Source organism: Elgaria multicarinata, chromosome 6 (assembly GCF_023053635.1).
Source record: "Elgaria multicarinata webbii isolate HBS135686 ecotype San Diego chromosome 6, rElgMul1.1.pri, whole genome shotgun sequence".
NCBI lineage: Eukaryota > Metazoa > Chordata > Lepidosauria > Squamata > Anguidae > Elgaria > Elgaria multicarinata.
Genome location: NC_086176.1, coordinates 118,709,740 through 118,733,133, shown reverse-complemented (window position 1 = coordinate 118,733,133; position 23,394 = coordinate 118,709,740). Strand labels below are relative to the sequence as shown.

The 23,394-nt window shown below is 47.6% G+C and overlaps 1 protein-coding gene across 1 annotated transcript in view; it reads right to left on the bottom strand.

Moving 5' to 3' along the window:
- The window catches only part of DNAI1 (dynein axonemal intermediate chain 1), a 211,084-nt gene that overhangs the window by 60,717 nt on the left and 126,973 nt on the right, over positions 1–23,394 (bottom strand). Inside the window, exon 19 of the mRNA XM_063128314.1 lies at positions 7,652–7,837. Coding sequence (XP_062984384.1) covers positions 7,652–7,837 — 186 coding nt within the window. The remainder of the gene's footprint in view (positions 1–7,651; positions 7,838–23,394) is intronic.

Here is a 23,394-nt window from a genome sequence, read left to right as displayed (position 1 = left end):
GACGAGGCTGGCACTGGGCCTGGGACCAGTCACATGGGCCAGCTTTCTCTCTCTCACACACACACACACACACACCAGACAGCACCAGCTCGTAGGGTGGTCATGTGTCCTGCTTTACGGAGGACAATCCTCTATTTCAAGGTCTCCTCTATTTGCCTGGTCCAAGTGCAGTATGAAGGCAAAGAACCGCAAGGAGCCGGGACAGCAGCAGCAGGAACCTTGAAGCTGGCCATCAACGGTTAACACCTGGGTAGCAGCCTGAACAGGCAGGCGTCAGGGGGTCAGAGTCGTTCCCATGATAGTGAGATATATTGCATTTATTTATTTATTTATTTACATTTATATACCGCCCCACAGCCAAAGCTCTCTGGGCGGTTCACAAAAGCTAAAAACAGTAAACATTAAAAAATATACAAAATTTAAAAACCATCAGAGACATAAAAACAACAATATAAAAACAGCAGCAGCCAGCTGGACATCAGGAAAAACTTCCTGACTGTTAGAGCAGTACGACAACAGAACCAGTGACCTAGGGAGGTTGTGGGCTCTCCCACACTAGAGGCCTTCAAGAGGCAGCTGGACAGCCATCTGTCAGGGATGCTTTAGGGTGGATTCCTGCATTGAGCAGGGGGTTATTATTATTATTATTATTATTTATTTATATAGCACCATCAATGTACATGGTGCTGTACAGATAACACAGTAAATAGCAAGACCCTGCCGCATAGGCTTACAATCTAATAAGTTGTAGTAAACAATAAAGAGGGAAGGAGAATGCAAACAGGCACAGGGAAGTGTAAACAGGCACAGGGTAGGGCAAAACCAACAGTGTAAAGTCAGAACAAACTCAATATTTGAAGGCTATAGGGAAAAGAAAAGTTTTGAGCTGAGTCTTAAAAGCAGTGATTGAGTTTGTAGTTCTCAAGTGTTCTGGAAGAGCGTTCCAGGCGTAAGGGGCAGCAGAAGAAAAAGGACGAAGCCAAGTAAGGGAAGTGGAGGTCCTTGGGCAGGCGAGAAGCATGGCATCGGAGGAGCGGAGAGCCCGAGCGGGGCGATAGTGTGAGATGAGAGAGGAGAGATAGGCAGGAGCTAGGCAGTGAAGAGCTTTGAAGGTCAGTAGGAGAAGTTTATATTGGATTCTGGAGTGAATTGGAAGCCAATGAAGAGATTTCAGAAGTGGAGTGACATGGTCAGAGCGGCGGGCCAAGAAGATGATCTTAGCGGCAGAGTGGTGGACAGAGACCAGCGGACTGATGTGAGACGAAGGAAGGCCAGAGAGAAGAAGGTTGCAGTAGTCCAACCGAGAGATAACCAGTGCGTGAACGAGAGTCTTGGCAGAAGAGACAGACAAAAATGGTCGAATCCTGGCAATATTATACAGGAAGAAACGACAGGATTTAGCTACTGCCTCGATGTGAGGAGTAAAGGAGAGCGAGGAGTCAAATATAAAGCCAAGACTACGAGCTTCCTTGACCGGAGTAAGCGTGACATCGTTGACAGTAAGGGAGAATGAGAGGTGAGGAGAAGGTTTAGGAGGAAAAACTAGCAGTTCAGTCTTTGCCATGTTAAGTTTCAAACGACGATGAAGCAGCCAGGCTGAGATATCTGAAAGACATGCCGAGATACGATCGTAGGCCCCTTCCAACTCTGCTATTCTATGATTCTATGATTTAAAACAACAATTCTGGGGTCCATTAAAAAACAAACTTAGCGTTCAATGCCTTTAAATGCCCGGGAGAAGAGAAAAGTCTTGACCTGGCACCTGAAAGATAACAATGTTGGCGCCAAGCGAGCCTCATCGGGGAGATCATTCCACAGTCGGGGGGCCACCACCGAAAAGGCCCTCTCCCTCGTTGCCATCCTCCGAGCTTCCCTCAGAGGGAAGTTTAAGTTATAGTAATTCTATGGGAATCTATACATGTCAAAGAGCAGCTGCAAATTTCATGCCATCTTAGGCCATCTTTTATCCTCTTTTAGGGCGATGCACTTCCTCTGTTTCGGAGGTGTGTATGGGTAGTATCCAATGTCAGTCCTACGTAGAGGAGACCCGTTGAAATTAATAGGACTTAAGTGAATCATGACTAGCTTACGCCTCATTCATTTCAATGGGTCAACTCTTCGTAGGACTAATGTGGGATGCTACCTTAGGTGGCCACCCTATGAGCTCACCGCTGAGAAGGTCCTGCCCTGCATATTCACCGGCCCCACCTCAGATGGGGGTGGGGCGCACAGCAGAGCCCCTCTTGCCTGAAGTTCTTCAAGAGGCAGCTGGACAGCCATCTGTCAGGGATGCTTTAGGGTGGATTCCTGCCTTGAGCAAGCGGGAGGGTTTGGACTCGATGGCCTTGTAGGCCCCTTCCAACTCTACTATTCTATGATTCTACAAATCTAGGTGAGCAGGGTTATGCAGAAGCAGCTGGTCCTTTAGACACCCTGATCTGAGCCCAAACCCCATAGGCCTTTCAAGGTTCCCTCTTGTACTTTACCCTCTCTCCCCTGCTCCAAGTAGCTTAGTAGCCTTCTGACCCCTCATCAGTAGTCCAAGTTGGGCCCTGGCCCAAACCCCCACAGCAGAATGCAAAGGAAGCCACATTCCACCATCATGTGCTAAAAGAATGGAATCTGCCACCAGTCTCAAGCCAGCACCGCTGTCTGAGAGGCAGATGAACCTTAAGATCAGCTACAGGAGCCCTTCTCCGTGAGCCCCTGCCAAGGAAGTGAGGCAGGTGGCTACTAGGAGGAGGGCCTTCTCCACTGTGGCACTCCGGTTGTGGAACGAGCTCCCCAGAGAGGTCCGCCTGGCGCCTACACTGTACTACTTTCGTCGCCAGCTGAAGACCTTTTTATTCACTCAGTATTTTAACACTTAATTTTAACTTAAATTTAATTTTTACTGTTCTAACTCTGTATTTTAATCTTATATCAATTTTGCTGCGTGGTTTTTATCCTGATTGTGCTTTTTATACTGTATTTTGTAATTGTGCTTTTAACATGTTGGATGTTTTATTATGGTTTTAATTTTTGTGAACCGCCCAGAGAGCTTCAGCTATTGGGCGGTATAAAAATGTAATAAATAAATAAATAAATAAATAGGAGGAAAGAGGTTATGCTGTCCCCGTTCCCATCATAAGGCCACCTGGACAGCCCAAGGTCCACATGAGGTTTCCCTCTTGAAATACCGTAACTTACGATGTCTCTAAAATCCATTTTGAGGATTTGGGGTGATGTTCTGAGTAACGCACAAGTGCAAAATGCCACAAGACTGCGCGCCTGGCAAACCCATTCACTCCAGAGGGCCTGCAGTCCTAGTTCCGCACGGTGGGATGCCAGAAGCCGTCTCTGGCAGGCGCTGTGGGAGTCCTTTGTAATTAGAGATCTCCTCCCATTCATTAAGGGATCATTCAGACAAGGTCCATGTGCAAAGCCAGCCCTCATCTGAGTCTGTACATCACAGCTGCTGCTGTCTCTGGTTGCCAGTTTTGCAGGAAGCACCTTGTCAAGCGGAACAAGACAAGCGAGGGCAAAGACACATCACCCCATAATGCCGAGAGAGAGAGAGAGAGAGAGAGAGGCTCCTGCTACGTCTTCCTTCCCTGGCTCCTCTAATAAAGGCTGCCTCCCTCCAACTGCCTGTCTCCCCTCCCGACGCCTGATCTAATGGGCTTGAACCGCCCCGGATTGCAATGCATCATGTTGTGCTTATCCCTGCCGCTGGAAGTAATGGAGAAATCAGAGTGAGCATCTATAAAAAGCACTGGAGCTATTAATACCTGCACGCAAGGCAGAAAAAGCTGCTAAAACAAGACGTTCATATCCATGCAGGGCTTAATTCGTTACGCCTTACGGATGCCAGAAATGGCTTCACAAGTGTCAGAACCATAACGGTCTTAGTTTGAAATGGCATTTCTTCTCCTTCTGAATGCTGCTTGAAAGAGGAGGGTGTACCTGAGCATGTGCAGAGTGCATTCCTCATCACCAAGAGAGCAACAGAGTTAGGACCCCTTCACGTTTCTGTAATGCAAAGTGGTCCTGGCCGCCTAGTCTCTTAGTAAACACTTAGCGTGTTCAGAGGAGGGCAACCAGGATGATCAGGGGTCTGGAAACAAAGCCCTATGAAGAGAGACTGAAAGAACTGGGCCTGTTTAGCCTGGAGAAGAGAAGATGGAGGGGAGACATGAGAGCACTCTTCAAATACTTAAAAGGTTGTCACACAGAGGAGGGCCAGGATCTCTTCTCGATCCTCCCAGAGTGCCGGACACGGAATAACGGGCTCAAGTTAAAGGAAGCCAGATTCCGGCTGGACATCAGGAAAAACTTCCTGTTAGAGCAGTACGACAATGGAATCAGTTACGTAGGGAGGTTGTGGGCTCTCCCACACTAGAGGCCTTCAAGAGGCAGCTGGACAGCCCTCTGTCAGGGATGCTTTAGGGTGGATTCCTGCATTGAGCAGGGGGTTGGACTCGATGGCGTCAGAGGCCCCTTCCAACTCTGCTATTCTATGATTCTATGATTCTAAAGCTCCTGCGGGCTCCTTTGTTGCCACCCCAGGTCAACCACATATTTTATATAATGCTCTTCTCTTCCTGCCCTGCTTCTCGAAGCACCTGGCTGGCCACTTTGGAAAGAGGATGCTGGACTAGTTGGACCACCTTGGACCACCTTTATCTTCTGGGCATCTGAGAACATATAAGAACATAAGACTATCCTTGCTGGATCAGACCAAGGGACCATCCAGTCCAGCATTCTGTTCACACAGTGACCATCCAGCTGCCCACAGGAAACCCACAAGCAGGACATGAGTCCATCAGCACCCTCCTACCCACATTTCCCAGCAACTGGTGACATACTGCCTCTGAATACTGGAGGTAGCATATAGCTGGCAGGAGTAGTAGCCTTATCCTTCTTGAATTTGTATACCCCCCACCCTTTTAAAGCCATCCAAACTGGCAACCATCAGTAACCTAGCCACAGTAGTGCATGCACTGGTAACTTCCCGATTAGACTACTGCAATGCACTCTACGTGGGGCTGCCCTTAAAGACGGCACGGAAGTTGCAGCTAGTGCAAAATGCAGCAGCTGGACTGCTGGCGGGTACATCTTACAGAGACCACATAACACCGGTCTTAAAGGAACTGCACTGGCTGCCCATACGCTTCCGATCGGAATTCAATGTGCTGTTACTGACGTTTAAAGCCCTAAATGGCTTGGGACCTCGATACTTGAGAGAGCGCCTCTCCTCATATATGCCTGCCTGAGACCTCAGATCTGTTGGAGGAGCCCTTCTTCGCATCCCACCAACGCAACATATACGCTATGGCGGGACAAGGGAGAGGGCTTTCTCTGTGGTGGCACCCTGGCTGTGGAATGCCCTCCCCTTGGAGGACTGATTGGCGCCAACGCTGATTTTATTCCGCCGCCAAGTGAAAACATGGCTTTTAAACAAAGCCTTTGACGGTTAAACTCACTGGAACATTGTTTGAACCATTTTAACTGCTTTTACTGCTTTTAAATTATATATTGTTTTAACTTGGTTCGTGGTTTAATTTGTTTTTAACTGTGTATATTTATTGTTTTATACTGTATGTTTTTATTTGTATGCCGCCCTGAGATCTTAGTGATATAGGGCGGGATATAAATGTTTTAAATAAATAAATAAATGTTATGGTAACGAATTCCATAGTTTAACTATGCACCGTGAAGAAGTACTTCCTTGTATCTGTCCTGAATCTCCTAACAATCAGCTTCGTAGATGACTCCGGGTTCTAGTATTATAGGGGGATGTATGAGCTCCATCACACCTGGGGGGAAATGCTGGCTAACGTGGCTTCTCTGCTCCTGGTTTCGTCGCTCAGTTACTTCCAGTTTGAAAACAGCGAGTAAACAAGGAGCACGAGGCCCATTCAGTCGGGCGTTGCAATCACGCGGCTTGTACATTGTACATTGTACATTGATGGTGCTATATAAATAAATAATAATAATAATAATTCTCCCGCTCGCAGCAGGAGAGAGCAGCAACCGGACTTTTTCTGGTTTTTCTTGAGGCGCAAGGAAGGCCAGAAGGAGCGGAAGGCTCGAGAGAGAGAGGCAGATGGCGTCATGCGAGGGACCTGCGAAAACCCACAAGTGTCCCGTAACGAGCGTGCAATAAAACACTTGTTGGATGGAGCTCTATATGATCACGCTTTGCAGCTGATTCCCTCAAAACCCTGCAGCATCGCTGCTGCAGGGCAGCAGTGATAAATTTCGACAGCAAGAGGGAGCGAGGTCTCTCTGGCCAAATAACTGCAGCACGGGCAGCCATTTGGCTCATCAAGCCCACCCCCTGCCCTGCCTTCCCACGCGTACCCTTGGACGTACCCTGGACTGGCATCTGCCCCCAGCAACGCCCACTGACTTAAGCCAAACTGAGGCCACCGCTGATAGACTGCGAAACAACGTGGTGACGTCGAAGCAACAACAGCAATGACAAAATCACGGTAAAACTACTCCATGAAAAAGCAGAGTTTTGGGGAGGTAGAAGCCCGATGTGGCTGTGAGTCGGTGGCTGTATCATATAAACAACGCAGCACACTGCAGCAGCCATGACGGGGCAAACAGACTGTATAGGGTGTCCATACAGTCTGTTTACCCCATCATGGCTGCTGCAGTGTTGTGGAAAACGTGGATAGGGAGACATGTCTCCCTATCCACATTCTCCACAACATGCATAATTTTCTGCCACTCTATCAGGTTCTCCCCTTAGCCTCCTTTTTCCAAGCTGAACAATCCTAGCTCTTGTAACTTTCCCTCATAGGGGAGATGTTCCAGCCCCTGGATCATTTTAGTTACCCTTTTCTGCACTGTTTCCAGGTCTAAAATATCTTTTTTTAGCTGTGACCAGAACTGTACACAGTAGTATTGTAAGTGTGGTATCACCATAGATTAGTATAAGGGCAATATGATACTGGCCGTTTTAGTCTCAATTCCTTTTCTAGTCATTCCCTTTATTCTCTTAGCTGTTGGGATGCTCAGGCACCCGGGGTGGGTCCTGGGGAGGCAGCTCCTGGGCAAAGGAGCATCAGCCAGACAGAGAATAAAGAGAACCCAAGGGGCAGGAGGCCTCCCCTAGTCCTGACTTTTCAAGGGCCAAACCAAGTCAATAGGGCCAGGCCATAAAAACACAAGAACAGCCCTTCTAGATCAGGCCAAAGGTCCAAAAAGGCCAGCATTCAGCTTTCCACAGTGGCCAATCAGAGGCCTCCAGGAAGCCTAAAGGCAATGGCCTTTAATGGCCTTAAAGGCAATGGCCCTCTCCTGCTGTTGCTTCCATCCCACCCCACCCCAGTCACTGGCTTCCAGTGGCCTACTGTCTCTGCACCTGAAGATTCCCTATAGCCCTCATGGCTAATGGCCTTTGATAGTCCACCCCAGCGCTTGATGACCAGCTTGGACATGGGCAGATTATCCACGCTGGTGTGCAGAAGACCGAAGATCCACTCAAATCAAGGCACATAACGGTAGCTGCAACAGCCCAACGTCAAAAGCTCGTTGTGCATGGTTTTAGCCAAAATACTGCCAACCAACCACCTTCTTCAGCAGTGTCGATCAGGACGCGCTGCCCTCGGCTCCGACGCGCCGCGGGACGACGCGACCCGGTCATGGGACGGCTTACCTTGGGCATCTTTCGGAGGTTGGGAGAAAGCTTCAGGCAGGTCACGTGGCCACGGTCATCTCCAATGATGATGATGGGGTAGATGGCGTTGAACTGGACATGAGTGATTTTGTTCTTCTTCTTGGCCACCACCGGCTGGTGGCAGATGGGCTCATATTTGTTGACACTCAGATCGAAGACGTGGGCCTGGTGGGAGACCAAGGAGCAGGCACAAAAGGGTTAAAACCACAGGGGAGGAAGACCTGCATTGGCTGAGCAGCCTTCCCCAAGCTGGTGCCTTCCAGCTATGTTGGACTACAATGCCCATCAGCCACTGTGGCTGATTTATGACTGCATTGCTAACTGTTGGGATGAAGTTGGCAACCCTAGATAGCGAGGACATTCTTCCTAATGTTTCACCTAAATCCACCTCCCCGAATTTCAAGCCCATTGCTCCTGATATCTCTTCAGGGGATGGAATTGGGAGTTCCTTCTAATAATACCTGGGATTCAGCTATCAGCTTATTGACCCTTCCTCTTAGTCCTTAATCTTTTGTGTCAAAGATACCAAGTTCTCTTGCTTTGCCTCCTTTGACTTGCTTTCTAGGATGCTTCAGCATCAGCACAAGCCCATAGGGTGGGTATTCCTGGTACTTTGAAGAATTCATGGAGCTCTATCAGACGGGGGGGGGGGGGGGAATCACGCTTGCCTACCGTCGCTTCTCCGCCCCTGCTTTTGCGGCTCGATACTTCCTCTTCCTCTCAGGGAAAGGAAAAAGGAAGTTAAAAAGTGGACGTGGCCCATTCAGGGACCGTCTTTACCACATTGCTTTTCCTGCACACAGCTGGAGATAGCGGCAACTTCCATCTTTAAAAATAATATGGACTCACTGGGGGCTTTTTTGGTTGCGTGAAGAAGGCTAGAAGGGGCAGGAGGCAGACGGCGTTATGAGAGGGACCCACAAAAATCCGTGAGCGCCCAGTAACGAGCGTGCAATAAAACACTTGTCTGCATCAGCTGGGCATATCCACAAAACAGACTGAAACTACTTTAATCAGTTTCTTCCTCTTCGCAAGGTCCCCGAAATTACAGCTGAAAGGAGGGGGAGTTAAGGGGATGGACACAGAGCATTCTTTGCAGCTGGACAAACTGCAGCTCACAGAATTTCCTGATGTCCAGGTGGACATCAGGAAAAACTTCCTGACTGTTAGAGCAGTACGAAAATGGAACCAGTGACGTAGGGAGGTTGTGGGCTCTCCCACACTAGAGGCCTTCAAGAGGCAGCTGGACAACCCTCTGTCAGGGATGCTTTAGGGTGGATTCCTGCATTGAGCAGGGGGTTGGACTCGATGGCCTTGTAGGCCCCTTCCAACTCTGCTATTCTATGATTCTATGATTCTATGATTCTATGAATTCCTTGTAAAAGTAGGATTGGGAAAAGTGGTAAAAAACAAACACCCTAATCTGAATCAAAAAGGCTGTGTAGACGGGGCCTCCATGACCACCAAAGTCCAGCCAGTCCTAGGGGTGCAGGTTGCCACTTAAAATGCCTTGACCAAGACAGCAGAAGGTCTGTCTCATGGAGGTTGTCCGGAAGTGTCCCCAAATGTCTAGAAAATCCCACTTTCCTATGAATAATTCCCACAGGAACCCACAGCAAAGACCCAGCACACCGAATGAAGGATGGCATTGTACCTCGTGCATTGCTGGTCACAAACAAGCAGAAGTTGATCCTTATTGGTTGGGGTAGGGGCATGTTCTCAGACAGGGATCTGTTGCAGGGAATATTATATTTTCCTAGCATTTAAATCCGACTATTCTATGTTGTCAGAAAAAACACAATTCCCTCCCCTCTTCAAGTAGTGTATCTACTGTAATAATTGTGAGTGTTGTATGGGAGTCTCTCTCTCTCTCTCTCTCTCTCTCTCTCTCTCTCTCTCTCTCTCTCTCTCTCTCTCTCTTTCTTTCTTTCGTTTATATACCACCCCATAGCCGAAACTCTCTGGGCGGTTTACAAAATACTTCATTGGGGGGAGTGTGTGTTTCCTATGGCTTGGCTGCGTTGTGAGGTCCTTTCTGGCACATGACGTTGTGCTCCCAACCAGCTGCTCCCGTATCGGAGAGGCATTTTACTCTGTTCTTTTAAGTTGAAGCAGCTCCCGGACAATTGAGTTGCAACGTGCCACTATGCCTCCACATTAAATCCTGGGAGCGCCTGTGACCTGGACATGACTTCCTTCATTTCCTCCTTTAGCATTCCCATTGAGAGACATCTATTAATTAATTTAATTAATTCTGGAACTTTGCTAATTTGCTTCTCCGGTATGTTGTTAGCTCCAAAGTTGCGCAGCTCCAGAGTTGCAAAGGGAATCTGTTAGTTCCCTTCTGTGATGTTGTGTTAGCGCCAGAGCTGCGCAACTCCAGAGCTGGTGTGATACTTTTTAGAGCGGGGTTTATTTGTGCTGGTAGGGTGCCAGTATTGTGGGTTAGTTACTCCCAATTCCCATTCATTCAACTGTAGTGGCAGGGCAAGACTGGAGAGGGGTGGGTAATAAACCTCCCTCTGAATGACATTGGTTCTACACCCACCCAGAAGTACATCTTTTCTGACACTGAAAAGCCACTCTTTGGGAACGGCTGGTTCCACCATGTAACAATGATGGAGTGGAGCTGATTTCAGCAGACTGCGGAGAATAACAAGAATGCACGTTCCTCCTGTGCTCATGAAGATGAAGTCGGGACATGGTTCCCTGGGAGTTAGGGGGAGAATGTCTTAGAATTCACACAAGATATCACTGTGATGACAAGCTATGAGTGGGAGGGGGTGGGGGAACCATGTCATTTAATCATTTTTAACCATCTTTAAAGGTGGCAACCAGGAAAAGGGCCTTTTCTGCTGTGGCACCCTGCTTATTGAATGAGCTTCCTAGAGAGGTTCGCCTGGCACCTATGTTGCTCATTCCAGTTTTTACCTCTGCTGTTTTAAATCTGCTTTTGCATTTTAAATCTCTGCACTGCTGCTAGGTTTTACTCTGGTTGCGCTTTTATACTGCAGCTTTTAGCCATTCTATTTGATGCTGTGTTTTGTGGGGTTTGGTTCTTGTGACCCACCCAGAGAGCTTTGGCTATTTGGCAGTGCAGAGATGTCATAAATAAATAAACATAGGCTGCATCAGGATGGCGCTCAGCTAGCCCTCAGCCAAAACACGGCGGCATCCAGCAGCGTGGCTAGCCCCTCCTCCTCTTGCGGCAACACTCCTCCATTTCAGGAACTTTCTGCCTTACATGCCCACTGCATAGTTCTGTGAAGGCCCTGGGCTGCCCTCTTTCCAGAACGGAAGGGCACCTTTTCGCTTATAAACAAAAAAATACAACAGGCTGTCAAACAGGATCTGAGTCAAGGATGGGCGTGTTCGGGCACCAGGGGACCATTGACAAAATCCCCCCCGGAGTTGCTCCGCTTCTTCACCAATGCAATTCCTTCCTTCCTTCTTTCTTTCTTTCTTTCTTTCTTTCTTTCTTTCTTTCTTTCTTACATTTTTCTACCACCCAATAGCCGAAGCTCTCTGGGCGGTTCACAAAAGTTAAAACCATCATAAAACAACCAACAGGTTAAAAGCACAATTACAAAATACAGTATAAAAAGCACAACCAGGATAAAACCACGCAACAAAATTGATATAAGATTAAAATACAGAGTTAGAACAGTAAAATTTTAATTTAAGTTAAAATTAAGTGTTAAAATACTGAGAGAATAAAAAGGTCTTCAGCTGGCGACGAAAGCAGTACAGTGTAGGAGCCAGGCAGACCTCTCTGGGGAGCTCATTCCACAACCGGGGTGCCACAGAGGAGAAAGCCCTCCTCCTAGTAGCCACCTGCCTCACTTCCTTTGGCAGGGGCTCACGGAGAAGGGCCCCTGAGGATGATCTTAAGGTCCGGGCAGGTACATATGGGAGGAGGCGTTCCTTCAAATAACCTGGCCCCAAACCGTTTAGGGCTTTAAATGTCAATACCAGCACTTTGAATTGGGCCCGGACCTGGACTGGCAGCCAATGACGTTGTAAAAGGACTGGCGTAATGTGATCTCGCCGGCCAGTCCCTGTTAATAAACGGGTTGCCCTGTTTTGTACCAGCTGAAGCTTCCGGACTGTTTTCAAAGGCAGCCCCACGTATCACGCATTGCAGTAATCCAAACGAGAGGTTATCAGAGCATGGATCACTGTAGCTATCTCCGTCCAGATAAGGGCGTAGTTGGTATATCAACCTAAGCTGATAAAAGGTGCTCTTTGCCACTGAGTTCACCTGTGCCTCAAGTGACAGTTCTGGATCGAAGAGCACCCCCAAACTACGGACCCGATCCTTTAGGGAGAGTGCAACCCCGTCCAGGACAGGGCAAACATCACCTCGCCGGACAAATGAACCACCTGCTAACAGTACCTCCATCTTGTCTGGATTGAGTCTCAGTTAGTTAGCCCTCATCCAGTCCATTACTGTGCCCAGGCACTGGTTCAGAACAGCCACTGCCTCACCTGGGCTTGATGAAAAGGAAAGGTAGAGCTGGGTATCATCCGCATATTGATGACACCTCAGTCCACATTCTTCACCTGCCTCTTGCTCTGGGCCAGACAGTGGTGGTGGTGGTGGAAGTGAGAAGGAGCAGCAGCAGATGCTACGTTCTACTTGGTGACTGGCTGTCCAGCTGCCAAGCAAGCAAGTGGTAGCCATGATGAGAAAGAGAATAAGGAGCTGGTGACCCAAGGGGGTTGGATCAATTCCTGGAGGCGAAGGCTATCAATGGCTACTAGCCCTGATGGAAAATGACTAACTAGGTCAGACGCTGCTTGCACAGATGTACAGCAGTGATTACAGCAGGCGTTTATCAACAGAAGCCTGAACCCAGGAACGAACGAACTTCCAACAAAGCGGTTGCGCAAATCAAACACCACCCCTGCTCCGTAAAAGCATACCAAGTGGTCTTAACCAGAGAAGGATATACTAGCCCTGATGGTTGTGTGCTGTCTCCAGGATTCGAGGCAGTAAGCCTGTGTGCGCCAGTTGCTGGGGAACATGGGTGGGAGCAGGGCCAGTGCCAGACTATTTTGTGCCCTAGGCAAGGTGAGCTACTTTCACCCCCTCCCAAAAAATGCCAACTTTGATTTTTAAGAACATAAGTTTCCTGGAAAAAATAAGAAGCACAAAACTTGAAACCGCTAAATTTATTTTAAAGTGCAAGAAATACGTCATGCCAATTATAGCAAACAAATTGGAAAGGAACGTCTATGGGTCTAAAATGCATTATTTAATAAGAATATCACATCCAAATCATCCCCCCCAACTCACACGTGTGCGCACACACACTCAACATCACTCACTCCAAACAAACACACGCATGAACACATGCATTCACTCAAAGACCCCCTGCACCCCAACATTCTCTCTCTCTTCCAGGCGCGTTCCGGAAGTCCGAATGTGGAGCCGCCCCACCCCCACCCCAGCGTCCCTGGCTTCGCTTTGGCTGGGCGGGCACAGGGCGCCATCTTGCCCGCCCAGGCCCGGCTGAATCCTTGGGCCCGCCCAGCTCCCAGCCAATGCGCGTGAGTGCTGCGCTGCGCCCCTCTTAGCTTGGCGCTCTAGGCAGCCGCCTGAGTGGCCTCTATGGTAGCACCGGCGCTGGGCGGGAGGGTGCTGTTGCACCATGTCCTGCCTTGTGGGTCCCTGGCAGATAGCTGGATAGCCACTGTGGGAATAGAGTGCTGGACTAGATGGAACCTCGGTCTGATCCAGCCAGGGCTCTTCTTATGTTCTTATGACCATGGAAGTGAGAAGGTAGACTCACTGAAAGAGTGGGGATGGGGGTGGGGGTGGCAAAGACCCACCCAAACCTCGAGCCAGCACTGCTGTGAAACAGAACCAGAGCATTCCTGCATTGCAGGCAGCAACAGGCAAGCCTGGCTCTTTGCCTTGCAATAGGAACAAGGACGCTATGCTACAGCGATTTGACCAGCGCTGCCACATGGCTAAGAGGGAAGAAAGTGCATTTAAAAAAAAAAAATCTTCTGGAAACATCATCCTTAGTATCGCAGAGTCTTAATTAACAGATTTAATGTCTAAAATAATCAGGCAATCAGAACTGTAAGTTGAGCAGGGATTTAAGCACCGGCTGACAAATGCTACAAGCCTGCATACTTACTGCCTGGGCTGCTGTGGAGTGCTCAGCTATTCAGGGCCTTGATAATTTAATCAAGAGGTGCTGTGAAGGTAATTAACGGGGGAGACATTTGTGAGGCACAGGGGTTGCACAGCGGAGGAAGCAGGCCGGGAAAGTGGTGAAGAATTAAAGGAACCCTGCCTCCAAAACTCAACTCAGTCCCAGTGCCTGAAAGTGGCCACTTTTAAACATGCGTGTGTGCTGAAGTCTATTAACATATCGCCAGAGATGTCTGGATCTCTTAAAAGTGATAAGACAAGCCAGTCCCAACCAATTAGGGTGCCTGAAGAGGTGTCACGCAAACAGCCCAGTCAAGCTCCGTCCATTTGGAAATCTCAAGCTGTCACCCATCTCAAAGGTCTTCCCTGAAACACAGCCAAGGTCAGGGCTGTTAAGTCTGGGACATTCTCTTCTGGCCACGTGGTGATCTCGTATACAAACGTTAGTAGAACGTGCCTCAATGTTTTTACAACCTTAAGTTGCCCCTTGTACTCATGCCTCTTGTACTCATTCGTTGTGTAGGGCGACCCTATGGAAAGGAGGACAGGGCTCCTGTATCTTTAACAGTTGCATAGAAAAGGGAATTTCAGCAGGTGTCATTCGTATATATGAGGAACCTGGTGAAATTTCCTCTTCATCACCACAGTTAAAGCTGCAGGAGCTATACTAGAGTGACCAGATTTAAAAGAGGGCAGGGCACCTGCAGCTTTAACTGTTGTGATGAAGAGGAAATTTCCCCAGGTTCCCCATATATACAAATGACACCTCCTGAAATTCCCTTTTCTATGGAACTCTTAAAGATACAGGAGCCCGGTCCTCCTTTTCATAGGGTCACCCTAGCTAATGACAGTCAGTTGTTTCCTCCTTCCTCATCTCCGCTACTGTCCTTTTAATACAGCCTTCCTCAACCTGGGGTGCTCCAGATGTGTTGGACTACAACTCCCAGAATGCCCCAGCTGGGGCATTCTGGGAGATGCAGTCCAACACATCTGGAGCGCCCCAGGTTGAGGAAGGCTGTTTAATATTTCCTGAGAGCGCCTGACTACATCCAGTCAGTCTGCTCACTCTCTTATTTTAGGCTACTCTTAGCGCCTTTGCACAATCCCTTTGTGTGTATGTGTGTACGTGTGGTAACTGTACCGGCTCCCTTCAGTTTAAATGAAGAACGTTCGCTAGCCAGCGCAAGACAGGCTGCTGGAGACACCAGTCCGGAGACGTCCTCAGCTGCTGTACCGAAGGAGCCACCGAGGAGGACGTTGTTTTGAAGCACGCAGCCCTGACAAATGGAAATTGCTTTGGCCGCAGCCGGGCTCCACTCTTTCGAAAACCCGACAGCCACACAAGCAAAACACCAGGGAGGGAGGCTGAGAAGCTTCGAAGCGGGCAGAAGGTCAAAGACAATCAAGTCACCGAACTTTTCAGCCCCAAGCGCTGGCTTCTGTGAGCTTCCAAAGACAAAAGCTTTTTTGGGGGTTGTTTTGTTTAATAACTGGGCTGCGGAGAGGAATTATCTGTTTCACTGCTTTCTGCAGAAGGCAGAGAAAGCCCAAAAGACAGGACAGAAATGCAGGACAGTGCTGCCGAAATAAAATGGTGCAATACGCCTTAGTGATTTGGGCTAACCCAAGGAAGGAGGCCCTGCAAAGGCATCTCCTAGGTGGTTTCTTAAATGAAATCTCGCTGGAGCCCTCCCATGGCCGGCACCCAAGGCGGGCAGGGTTGGCCACCTGCCGAGGGACCCACAACCCAGCAGGGGGGCCCTGACGAGAGTCTCCTGACTTGTTCCCCCTCTTCCCCATTGCAACCTGCTTGTTCCCCTGCCCCTCACTCTGGCCAAGGCAACATCGGCGGCGGCGGTGGGGAAGAAGGAGGAGGAGGAGCAGCTGATGCTACTGACTCCTTCCTCCCTGGATCTCTGCCTGTTGAGCAAGCAAATGGTAGCAAGCGTGGGAAAGATGTGGAGCAGATGGAGATGATGCCGGTGAGAAGACTCACGGAGGATGCCTGGCCTAAGGACCCTCGGAAACCTGGACGTGGCACTGAGCCCTTCCCTGACGGGCTCTGACCAACCAGGATGATCAGGGGTCTGGAAACAAAGCCCTATGAAGAGAGACTGAAAGAACTGGGCCTGTTTAGCCTGGAGAAGAGAAGATGGAGGGGAGACATGAGAGCACTCTTCAAGGACTTGAAAGGTTGTCACACAGAGGAGGGCCAGGATCTCTTCTCGATCCTCCCAGAGTGCAGGACACGGAATAACGGGCTCAAGTTACAGGAAGCCAGATTCCGGCTGGACATCAGGAAAAACTTCCTGACTGTTAGAGCAGTACGACAATGGGATCAGTTACCTAAGAAGGTTGTGGGCTCTCCCACACTAGAGGCCTTCAAGAGGCAGCTGGTCAGCCATCTGTCAGGGATGCGTTAGGGTGGATTCCTGTATTGAGCAGGGGGGTGGACTCAATGGCCTTGTAGGCCCCTTCTAACTCTACTATTCTATGATTCTCCTTGCCACATTTACTCTAATATGCCATTTGGCCCTCAGCATCAGCACAGGGAAGACCACAATGTAAGGGGGAGAAAGGGTTAAATAGGCGAGAGGGGCTATGCTTTCATTTCATTCCCAGGTACATGGAGGGTGGTGTCCAAAGGATTGTGCTTCAAGGAATACAACTGGATTTGAGGCATTGAGGGATACGATGCTATGCACACAGGGAAGTCAGGGAGGGAGGAAGGAAGGTGTTGTTTGTGTCTAATTTCAGAATATCAAAACGCCCGTTCAAAAGTCCTCCTGCCACACTGCAAGGGATTCTGGGGTGTGTCCCATGGATGGCGCAATGCAGCTGCTTAGGGGAATTGAATTTTCTTGGGGGTGACCCTGTGGTTGCATGCCTGGCTTCTCACACGGGCTGGCAGGATGACCCGAAGGAACGGGAGCCTGGCCCCCCACTCCCTGCATTCCCCATTGCATTCCCTAACAATTTGCTGGAAGATGGGGTTTTCCCCGTTTTAGAAAGGATCTCAAGATTTTGAGAAGAGTCACTACTTTTGTGTGGGCCTCAGAATGCCAGTGTTTAGAATCCTTAAACTTTGACAAATGTAAAATCTAGCACTGGAGAACTTTTACTGTTAATAATTTTATCTTACTTTCCCCCCCTGGTTTATGCAAATTGAAATGGGAACCCTGTATCATATTTAGGTAGACTAATTGCATCAACGCATAGGGGGAAATCATGTTTCCTTACCGTCGCTTCTCTGCCCACGTGTTTGTCCCTCATTACTTCCTCTTTGGAAAGATGAAGTAAACTTCCTCTTTCTAAGTCCCTCATTACTTCCTCTTTAGAAAGAGGAAGTAAACTTGCACGTGGGCCATTCAGTGGGCCCTAATGATTGCGCTGCAGGAGATAGCGGCAACTTCCGTCTGAAAAAATAAGTCGGACTTACTGGGGTGATTTTTGTTGTGCAAAGAAAGCTAGAAGGGGCGGGAGGGTGCAGGAGGCAGATGACATCGTGAGAGGGACCCGTGAAAATCCGTGAGTGCCCAGTTATGAGCGTGCAATAAAACACTCATCCGATGAAACTCTAAATTAGACTACAAATAATTAGACTTGGATTTATTCATAATTTTTACCGATCCATGTTTAAATTGATTATCTTTTTTTTTAAAAAAATGTAATGTATTGGTGATTTTTTCCTGAAGTCTCCTTGCCCTTAGGTCATGATGGGAGTTGTAGTCCAACACATCTGAAAAGCACCAGGTTGGGGAAGGTTGTCTCCTCCTGAGCCAGGGTACATGTATTCCACACCGGCTCAACTCCATTCCACCAGGACTGTTATGAAGCCTGTTTTACAGCTGATAAATAACCCTTGCCCAGAACTAGCAGCAAAACAGGGAGCCAAGACTTCAAACAGTGGCAGAAGGCAAAGTCACGCTGGACACTGTCAGTGCTGCATCCTTCCCTGGCAGGTTGGACCCCCTGCTATCTTGACTATTTTTATTTATTTATTTATTTATTTATTACATTTCTATACCGCCCAATAGCCAGAGCTCTCTGGATGGTTCACAAAAATTAAAACCATTCAAAGTATAAAACAACAGTATAAAACCATACTATAAAATACAATATAAAAGCTCAACCAGATAAAAACAGCAGCAATGCAAAATTACAAATTTAAAACACCGAGTTAAAATTTATTTATAGACTGTTAAAATGCTGGGAGAATAAAAAGGTCTTCACCTGGCGTCTAAAAGCAGATAATGTAGGTGCCAAGCGAACCTCCTTAGGGAGCTCGTTCCACAGCCGGGGTGCCACAGCAGAGAAGGCCTCCTCCTGGTAGCCACCTGCCTCACTTCCTTTGGCAGGGGCTCACGGAGAAGGGCCCCTGTAGATGATCTTAAGGTCCGGCCAGGTACATATGGGAGGAGGCGTTCCTTCAGATAGCCTAGCCCCAAGCCGTTTAGGGCTTTAAATGTTAATACCAGCACTTTGAATTGGGCCCGAACCTGGACTGGCAGCCCATGAAGCTGGAAAAGGACTGGCATGATGTGGTCTCATCGGCCAGTCCCTGTTAGTAACCGTGCTGCCCTGTTTTGTACCAGTTGAAGTTTCCGGACCGTTTTCAAAGGCAGCCCCATGTATAACGCATTGCAGTAATCCAGACGAGAGGTTGTCAGAGCATGGATCACTGTAGCTAGGCTATCTCTGTCCAGAGAAGGGCGCAGTTGGTATATCAGCCTAAGCTGATAAAAGGTGCTCTTAACTGGAGGGACAATCCCACAGCTAAAGAGCCCCATCTCTACTCATATTGATCTCAGTGATCTGATGTTTCCTTTTAGCGTTTTACTCGTTATGATTTAGTTATAGCGTATTCTGATTACAAGTGTACGAAACCAAAGAGGCTGAACACACACACCCCCGCCCCCCGCAGAGACAGAGAAGGCCCAGTTTAGGGGGAAAAAGTCTATTAAAATATGGAAGCGGCTTCAGAGACATTTAAAGTTAAATATTAGACAGTCTTAGAATCCTGTATTGTCATGCAAGCCCTTCATTCCTGACCTGAGCAGGCCAACCTCATTAACAGGTAGAGAGGCTGCACCAGGCTAGCCTTTTCATCAAGAGAGTATTAAAATAGTCTGCAGACAGCCAAAGTGTAGGAAACAGGATAAGTGCCGGTTTTATTCAGATAACTTCCTGGCTACGAAGAATGCCCTGAAGAAACCGCCTGAGGGTACTTCACATTACAGATGGAATACAATACTCTGCACCGCGGAGTATGGAATACATTGCTCTAAATATAGATGCCACTTTCCGGGAAGCCAGCCACCTTTGCAAAGGACTCCAACGTCTGTTATTAGCCTACAAGAGCAACCTTTTAACCTGTGCTCCGTCTAGAAGCCAACTCTAGTATCCAGACTGGGTGGCAAATAAGCTTTATCTGCTTTAAAAAAAATCTGAAATGAAAAATGACTAACCCTTCTTTTTCGGCACAGCACTGTCAAGTGAAAGGGCGGAAAGAAAAGAGCAGACATCTGGGAAAGAGCAAACCAGCCAGAGAAAAGATGATGTTTCCTTGCAGCATATTAAGTTCTTCCCAATTTTTCCCTCCCTATAGAGGCTCTTTGGCCAAGTCACCCATACAGAGGGGTGTGAGTGATGTGTCCAATGTCTGATAGCTGAGTCTGGCCCCAAACTGAAATCTGGTCTAAGTCCTGGCCGGAGTGCGCGGCTTCCTCCGTCACCTCCATTGACATTAAAACTGCTCTGAATTCTGTCAAATGTCTCCAAGCTCCAAATAACCTCTGCAAGTTGAGCAGGTTTTGCTCAAATTGTTCGGATAAGTTGCAATGATTTGACTAATTTGTTTTTTGCGCCAAGAAGCGGTTATATGTTCAGCACTGAAACAGTGGTGAAAGGCAGAACGGGGCGTTGAGGATTAACGGCAGCCCCAACAAAAATGGCCACAGGAAGCCAATTTTGGTGCAATTTGTTATACAAAGAATTGCTCCGTACAATGTTGTTGTGATAGCAAAAAGGGCAAAGCTCCTTTTTTTGACTGGCAGAAAGTGGTTCAGAAGATGCTGGTAAATTTCCAGAAGGTCGTTGCCAAGTTTACAGACTTTCAAATCTCAAAAGGTTGTTACATTCAGAGATGAGGAATTAAAAGCCCAAAGAACATCTATCTAAGAAGCAGTTGAACCACTCAATGAACATATGGCAGGCTGGTATTTATTGTGAGGTTATTCATCATGGCAGGGTTAGCACCAGTCCCGCCCACAAAGGATCTATCTATCTGTCTATCCCATCACCACTCATCTTTGCTCAAGAACAAGAAGATGCATTGTTTACTTACATGCCTCATTTCTTTTTCTTCTTTTCTTTAATTTTTTTCCCACTACTTTGCACCAATGCAGATAAATGTCAGGGTGACCAGATCATAGAATCTGATGATGATAATGGATGCTGATGCTAATATTAATAATGCTCCTTCTCTTGCTGGTGGTGGTGTTAAAGGATGCTGATGCTAATATTAATAAAGCCATGGTGGATCCCCTGGGTGGGTTATGCGGACCACCAATTGGGAACCACTGTTCTAATGTGTACTATGACTGTTGTGGTTGTTTATTGTTATAAAAATGAAGAAATGGTTTTATATAAGTGTTAATTCTTTTTTAGTATTTAGTATATTATTATAGTAGTTGTGTGCCTTTGCTACTCATTGGTTGCTATCATTTACTTTCTGTGAACCGCCCAGAGAGATTCGGCTATTGGGCAGTATAAAAATGTAATAAATAAATAAACGTGACCGAGGCCAAGCCCCCTTGGGGGGCTGGATATGTTGAGTTGGCTCCACCTTGGGGGTGGGCATGTTGGGGTGGCCACGCCTCCTGAGGGCGGCCATTTTGTCCTCTTTTTTGGTTACCAAAATATGGTCACCCTATTGATGTCTGAATGGGATGCCTGGTTGCTTGAGTGGTGTATGCATGTGTTTTGGAGTGGGTGATCCTGAGCGTGCGTGTGTGTGTGTGTGTGTGCGCGTGCGCGTGCGCGTGTGCATATGTATGCTGGCAGTGTTTGAGTGTATTGATGTGATGATGTCTGAATGGCATGCCTGGTTGTTTGACTACGACAATGGAACCAGTAACCTAAGGAGGTGGTGGGCTCTCCCACACTCGAGGCCTTCAAGAGGCAGCTGGACAACCATCTGTCAGGGATGCTTTAGGGTGGATTCCTGCATTGAGCAGGGGGTTGGACTCGATGGCCTTGTAGGTCCCTTCCAACTCTGCTATTCTATGATTCTATGAATGGATGCATGTTCATGTTTGGAAATCATCAATTGGCTCATCTGCAGTGGGACCGGACCCCCACCTCACCCCCAGAGTAACGGCCCAGGACTGATAGATTACAGATAATTTGCAAAGCAGACAGATATTGCGTGAAAACACTTCATCTTCACAGGCTGTGTCAGTTGTTTGACTATGAATGGATGCATGTTCATGTTTACAGTGCGTTTTGAGGGGGGGAGGGCTGTAGTTTTCTGTGTGTGAGTTGGGGGGGATGATTTGGAGGTGATATTCCTATTAAATAATGCTTTTTGACCTATAGACCTTCCTCTCCAATTTGTTTGATATAATTGCCATGACGTATATTTTGTAAAAATTGCTGATAATTGTTCATCCTTTTTAAAAATCTTTTTAAAAATTAACAGGGTTGTCATTATTATTATTATTATTATTATTAATCTCTCTTTTCTTACTCGTGGTGGTTTTTCTAGATGAACATGATGGGCTTTGCCAAGTCATGCTGTTTTTTACTGATTCAGAAATTTCCTGACTATTGAACATGTTTTAAGTATGACTGCTTTCTGGAGGTTGGTGTGCAAATATTTTGGTAGGCCTAATTTCTGAAGGCTTTCTGTAAAAAATAATAATGATGTGATTAATGGAGTAATTGTAACTTTTCCTATTGCCATAGTTCTTTAACTTCCATAGCCAGTGGTGTAGATTTCTCTCTCTTGTCCTCTTCCTTTCTGCAACATTTTTGTCATTAGCTATTGCTATGTCAATGAGGTAGATGTGTTTTTCTTTGTTGTTTTTGACTGTTATGTCTGGTTGAAGTTGAAACAAGCTAAGAGGTGCTAGCCTTTCGTCCATTTTGTTCCATGGCTAATGTTTGCAGGGTAATAGTAGTTTATACTCTTTCTGAATGCTTGTTTGCTTGTTTGTTGTACTAGATTTTTCTGTACTTGTCAACTGCTTCATTTGTTCAGTGCTAGCAGTATGCTAACTCGTATGGATATGAGAAAGGTGATGGGGAAAGAGTGTTAAATGTTAGGAAAGGTGAGACTATGGTCATCCAGTGAAGGATTTGCAGTCAGAAAAGATATTTGAGGGAAGGGGAGACTGCATCACACAGAGTATAGCAAAAGCTTCAAAGTTCAGCAAAAGCTACAAAAGTAGGAGCGAGTGAAGTTAATTTCAGAAGCATAGGAATGTCTCACTTGTTCTTTATTCCAGTGATTTTAACATTAAGATGTTATGTAGAACAGGTTTGTCTTAATTGTGTGCTGTGAAATCAGACATGTGACCAAGGCCATGTTTGGGTGGGCACGTCCCCTTGGGGGCTGGACATTTTGATGGGCACGCCCCTTGAGGGCTGGGCATGTTGGTGGGTACGCCCCTTGGGGGCTGGGCATGTTGGTGGGTACGCCCCTTGGGGGCTGGGCATGTTGGTGGGCATGCCCCTTGAGGGCTGAACATGTTGGTGGGCATGCCCCTTGGGGGATGGGCATGTTGGTGGGCATGCCCCTTGGGGGATGGGCATGTTGGTGGGCACACCCCTTTGGGGCTGGACATGTTGGTGGGCACGCCCCTTTGGGGCTGGACATGTTGGTGGGCACGCCCCTTGAGGGATGGGCATGTTGGTGGGCACACCCCTTGGGGATGGGCATGTTGGTGGGCACACCCCTTGGGGGCTGGACATGTTGGTGGGCACACTCCCTTGGGGGTGGCCATGTTGTCCTCCTTTTTGGTTTCCAAAGTATGGTCACCCTAAATAATGTAGACTTTGATACCCTTACTGAGAGACAAATCTACTTAATATCTCACCTTTTAAAGTTCACATCACTGTTACATGCAAAGTCATGTAAGCAAAACTTGATGGCCCTCATCTATCAACAGACAAAACTGAAGAAATCAAGAGTGTGCAGACCTGAAGCACTTTAGTGGGTCTGCTTCCCAAGGTTACTAAGGGGCTGTCTATACACATCGAAAGCCCCTGGGTGGCTGCGCGGTGGCACTGCGTTGTTTATTTGATTGTAAGCCTATGCGGCAGGGTCTTGCTATTTACTGTGTAATCTGTACAGCACCATGTACATCGATGGTGCTATATAAATAAATAAATAATAATAATAATAATAATGATGCAGCAGCCATTGCTGGGCTTTCCCATGACACTGCGAAGCAAAAAAGTCAGGAACATACCCCCAACTTTTTTCTCTAGAGCAAGGCAAGTACGACGCATGCACAGCCTATCCTCACTCTGGAGTTGCAGTGGAGGCGTG